The 6,000-nt window shown below is 38.1% G+C and overlaps 1 protein-coding gene across 1 annotated transcript in view; it reads right to left on the bottom strand.

Moving 5' to 3' along the window:
• Positions 1-265: 265 nt before the first annotated feature.
• The window catches only part of commd1 (copper metabolism (Murr1) domain containing 1), a 164,439-nt gene continuing 158,704 nt past the window's right edge, over positions 266-6,000 (bottom strand). Inside the window, exon 3 of the mRNA XM_070889740.1 lies at positions 266-2,980. Coding sequence (XP_070745841.1) covers positions 2,873-2,980 — 108 coding nt within the window. The 3' untranslated portion in view covers positions 266-2,872. The remainder of the gene's footprint in view (positions 2,981-6,000) is intronic.

The raw sequence follows: 6,000 nt of genomic DNA, 5'->3' as shown, positions 1-6,000 counted from the left end.
TGTGCCACCAGAGGGCACTGCGGTGGGAGACCTCTGTCATCTGCATAGGCATGCATGGCCCAGTATAAAATGCTGCCCACCATGCTTGTGTCTCACTCGAGTTAAATGGGACTACGGTCACAAGAGCTCAAGTACAATACTCGACCTCGTGGAGTCATTCATAAGAGTATTAAAGACATAGCACCAAGAGACACGAATCAAATCTGGGATCCTCCTGATGCGAAAGGTTCAGCAATTCACAGGATAAACTCAGACATTGGAGGAGCTCAATTATTCCAACATTTAATATTACTGCATTAATGATGAAGGCATCTGAATTACAAAAAAAAATGTACATTTAATCTTTGACACTGCAAGTTCCTCACTGAGGGTAGCTGTTTCAATTGCATTACAAATTGTAATATATATATTACAAATTTACAACCAGTAAGCTGCAAAGCCCCAACAACTTTGAGTTTTAAAATCAACAGTACCTCTCAAAGTTGTTAACTCCTGCAAGAATGTTGAAAGGTTTTTTTTCCAATCCTAAAAATGTAAAATAGTAACTGTTAATTCCTGTACTTCTTGTCCTTCGGACCTCACACACACCTGGAGTACTGTATACAATTTTGGTTTCCTTACCTAAGGAAGGCCTTAGAGGGAGTGCAACAAAAATTCAATAGACTGATTCCTGGTACAGGTGGAGATTATCCTACGAGGAGAGATTGAGTAGACTAAGCTGATATTCCCTCAAGTTTGAATTCCCCAGGGGCTTGACAGGGTCGATGCTGGAAGGATGTTTCCACTGTCTGGGGAGTCTAGAACTAGGGGTTACAGTCTCAGAATAAGGGGTCGGCCATTTAGGACTGAGATGAGGAGAAATTTGTTCATTCAGAGAGTGGTGAATCTTTGGAATTCTATACAGCAGAGGGCTGTGGATGCTCAGTCATTGAGTACATTCAAGACAGAGATCGCTAGATTTTTGGTCACTAAGGCAACCAAGGCATATAGATATCGGGCAGGAAAGCAGAGTTCAGGTAGAAAATCAGCCATGATCTTATTGAATGGTGGAGCAGGCTCGAAGGGCCTAATGGCCTATTCATATTTCTTATGTTCATATACAGCAGTTGTGTTGCCAGTGACTCACGACTTCTTTGTTTTTAAGAAATTGATCTCATTTACAGATTTCTTTTATAATCCCTCTGGTGAAGACAACAGGCTGTGGGAAAATATTACTTTTGTGAAAACAAGGTGGTCTGTAAACCATTTATAACACTATTATTCTGAAGTTAAGATCAGTTTGCAGTGTAACAGTGACTGAGGGCAATGCAACGTTGAACAACCTTTGTGTTGACCACTCTTAAATCAAAGATTAAGACAGTTATTAGGCAGATGTTTCCATGTAGAATTTTGAATTTAACTATATCTGAGTAAAGAACAGTCAGGACCCCCAATATGCTCATTTTTGTACAAATTATTTGCTGCTTTGTAGACACTTCCAAAATAAGTCTGAACAGGTAAATGTTTTGTAGTTGTGTTATGAGATACAACAGCAATATTTTATATTCAGTTAAATGACCACTACAAATACAAATATCAGATCATTAGGTCTTCAGGTATCGGATTTAAACTAAGCAACTTGAAAATATAACAAATGATATCAATTTGTTAAAATCAGGGTAATAAGCATTCATGGACTATTTTCTGAAGGCTTTTGGCTTCAAACTGAATTAAAGGGAACTACTTGTTATACAAAGTCAGGTGGAAAAGGAATTACAAAATGCTATACATTCTACTCGAGTCCATATTAAAGCTGGAACCTCCTTGTCCGTATGACTATTAAATGACAGTGCATTTGCGTAGTATATCTACAACCTAATAAAGTTAACCAAATAATTGTAGATTATTAATCCAATTATGAAATGGTTATTTAAGTTGATTCAGGATAAAAAAAAAAGACTTACATTTATATAATGCCTTAAGCAATACAATTAATTAAAAGATTACAGGATTTTGTATACCTTTATTCAGATCATATACATGGCAGAATAATTGAAATACTGCAAATACAGGGTATTGAAACTTTTTTTGGAAAAACTCCAAGAAATCATGAAAATTATATATTCTCATGACAAAACAACTTTCCTTCATTATTGTGCCTCTATCATTAAGGATGTCCAGTCATATCAAGTGCTTTTTATAAACTCCAATCGACAGCTTCATGAGGGCCATCAACTCACCATCTGTATTTGTGGGGAGTGGTAACGAGGGAAAACAGTGATTTTTGGACTTGGCTCAACACCAAGTCTGCTTGGACCAGATACAGAGTCAATCACTATCTCCACTGCCCTAACATGCATTAATAATCCCAGCTCAGAGGACCATTCTCTTCCACACCAGTGTAGTATTCCTCAAACTCTTGTAGCCATTTGAAGTGAGACTATCCAATGAATGTCAATTTTGTCCTTGAGTTTTCACAAGGAAATGGGTTGAGGCTGTCCAAACTGATATTACTTAAGACACTTTGCAACAGGATAGAGAAAGAAAGCCTCCATTTCCAGTCTGAGCTGAATGCAATCTCAGGTTCTAAACAAGATCCCCAGCCTATGATTTTTAAAGACAGTCGGAGAAAAATTATCAAATTAAAAACTGTACGCTGAACACACAATTTATAACAAAAAAAACAACAGATGGTGAGAAGGGATTAATGAGGCTGACTGCTATAGTTTTGGGCCTGTGTGAAGATCAAAGACTGTCACTAAGTAACCTCAGAATTGCATTTCACTTCCAACGAATGCAGATAATACCTTTATTACATAATTCACTGGGCTATTTCGTGCTCCAGTTGGTTATTGACACCCCAATCTGTTCAGCTTCATTATCTCCATCGACATCAGTTGGTGTAACTGAGTGCACTGATGCTCTCTTCAATTTCTGTTAATTTTTTCAGTAGTTGATTCACTTTGGTCTCCTCTAACTCCAAGCAGAGAAATTCCGATTCCTAAGACAGATAAAAACAGAATTCTTCAAAGTCAAATAAAAACAGTTTTTTTGAAATGATTTTTTGAAACAGAAGCATCACCAGAGGTTTATTCCCTTTACTTCTTTCATCATTAATTGAGGTAATTTATGCTGGAGTCACACATGGCATTAGCTTTCTGATATCTCAGCTCAATCTTGTGAGCTTAAACTATCACAGGCAAATCAATTTCTACCCATACCCAATAACTCTCACAAATTTCCATCAGGATCACTGGAGAGTGTTAAATAGCACAAACCACAGTTTCTCTACCTAGCCTGGATACGGAAGTTGACACTTGGCTGGTTTTTCGTACAAATCCAGCCTGCTTTATCAAATTGTTATTCTGTTGAATGCTACACCCTGTTGTAAATGTGACCGTTATATTGCCAATTGAAGTCGTCAAGCTGCAAACACCATGTGAGCCACGAGCAAGATGCCAAGTCTACGGACACTGGAGGATGGTACACTACACACATCACCTCACACTGGCAAAGATTGCAGAACAAGGATTAAAGCTGGCAGCTCCTGGTCTGTACGATTATATTAAATGGCAGTTTGTTTACCTATTGACCACTGGGAGAAAACAAAACAGTTATTAAACATATATCTACACATCTATCACCTTTAATAGAGAAAAAGAGGCACGGACAAAAACCAGACCGAGCCAAAGGAAATGTTAGGAGGTTCTGATAAAAGGTCAGTGACCTGAAACGCAAAACTCTTTCTCTCTCCACAGATGCTGCCTGACCTGCTGAGTATTTCCAGCATTTTATGTTTTTATTTCAGATTTCCAGCATCCGCAGTCTTTTGCCTTTGATATATTAGATGGGGAGGTAGATTTTAAATGAAGGTGTTAAAGGAGGAGAGGAAAGGGTCTAGGGATAAAATTCCAGAATGTGGGGCTTTGACAGCTGAAGGTACACTCGCTAATGGTGGGACGAAGGAAGGGGAGACCAAAAGGGCAGAGTCAGAGCAACAGAGGCTTCAGGGCCTGCAAAATTCTGAACTATATTTCCTAATACAAGCATCATGAAGCTGTTGTGAAAAGTGCTTCCATGTACGCAATCAGGGAATCAGGGTTTATCATATCGCATTTTTGGACAAATGCGGTTTTATATTTGCAATAAGTCAGCGGGGATTCCTTAGTTTACAGAATGTGGTAGCTAGTGCACAAAGTCCGGTACATAGATTAAAAATAACAGATTTGTACTTTTGAAACTGCTATTAGCTACAAATGCCCTACACGTTGTTTGAAATGAACCTAAAAAGATTAAAGGGGCATGTTTCAACAACTTGTATTTATATAGTCTTTAACATAGAAAAGTGTCCCAAGGCGTTAAGGTATAATCATGAAAAAATGGATGCTGAACCAAAAGTGATATAAGGAGGGGCGATTAAAAGCTTGTTCAAAGAGGAGGGTCTGAAAGGGGGAGAGGGAGGTGGTCACAGGAGTTTTGGGAGGGAATCCCAGGGCATGGGGCTGAAATAGACACAGCCACTGTTGGTAAAGCAACAGGGGTTGAACAAGACACTAGAGTTGGAGGAACAGAGAGTTTGGAGAGGGGCTGGAGGAAATTAAATTGATTGGGTGGGGTAAGGATGTAATGGATTTAAACAAGAGAATGAGGATTTTTAATTGGACGCATTGGGGAATATCGGCTGGGGACGTTGGAGTGATGGGTAATGAGCAGACAATGTGGGATAGCATACAAGCAGCAGAATTTCAGATGAGCTTAAGATTCAATTGCAAAACACTCCCAAACCTATCAAAAGTTTCTGTGTTCAGGTTTCCAATAAACCTGTAAATATTTTTTCCTGAAATTTCATATAACAGAGCAGCATTTTCCACTGGATCATTCACACACATGTTTTAGTTAAGGCTGTTTAATAAAGCTTTCATTCTACAGAATGGATGGATATTTAAGGACAAGAATATTTTTAAGGTTCAAATCTAGTATCTGCAGCAATAAAGTGTGCGCAACACTATTTTTTGTTGGGGATATTTGTCTGTTTCAAATAGAACTATTGGTAAATTATCAGATGTCTTATTTGTATTGTGTTCAAGTGATTTAGCCGCTCGGTCATGAATTGTGTTCTTATATACAGACAGCTAAAACATGTCAAGCTTCACTTGAAGTGATGTTAAAATCTTATTCCCTAGTGTTAAACATGTTTCCTGCAATATGTGAAAGAGAACAATTCTATCAGGTGCAGGATGTTTTTCAGTTTGTATCTCACTGCCTGTGTTTATGAGAGGCAATAATGTAGGATGTAATATTATGGAATAAAACTGCTATCTGCAGCACTGACAAACCTGGGGTATGTGACGAGTCATTTTACACAATCTATACCCAAGTACGACACACTATATTTTTTCACATATAAAAAGACTGCATTGATTTTGTATTCTATTCCTTCTATTGGTGTCCAACTTTTAGGCTGCATGGTGATGGTCGCAGAAATGCTGGCACCAAGGATCTCACCTCTAATCGTGATAATATCCACCTGCCCGGAATCAGAACAGTAAAATGCAAAAACTGGAGAAAGAAAGATACTCAGAAATTCTCTTTGATGCAAACTTTACTCCGTCAAAATTGCTCTGGGTTTAAAATAAAATGTTCATTTTAATGGATCAACAGGTGCTTGGAATGAATCTGCAGGTTCAGAGCCACGGTCAGGTTCTGCACCGGGATGCTGATATGTGAATAGCTTTTTCTGGCCAATTGGATAAAGGCTTTGCAGCAATTAGTCGTGCTCTGGCTCACACCCCAGATGTAATAACCTGGAGAAAAATACTGACAAAGAGGTGGATCAACTGGGAGAAATAAGAATAAACTATCCACAAGTGAGATGCCATGGCTAAACAAAGATAAATAAGTATAAAACTAAATCTAAAGAAAAAGGCATAAACAAAGTACACAAAGGAGAAAATAACAAAAGGGAACAGGATGAACTTAAGAAACAGGTTAAGAAGAAAATTAGGAAGTCAAAGAAGAAAT

Source organism: Pristiophorus japonicus, chromosome 9 (genome assembly GCF_044704955.1).
Source record: "Pristiophorus japonicus isolate sPriJap1 chromosome 9, sPriJap1.hap1, whole genome shotgun sequence".
NCBI classification, from domain to species: domain Eukaryota; kingdom Metazoa; phylum Chordata; class Chondrichthyes; family Pristiophoridae; genus Pristiophorus; species Pristiophorus japonicus.
Note: the sequence above shows the minus strand (reverse complement) of the source record. Positions and strands in the feature narration are given on the sequence as shown.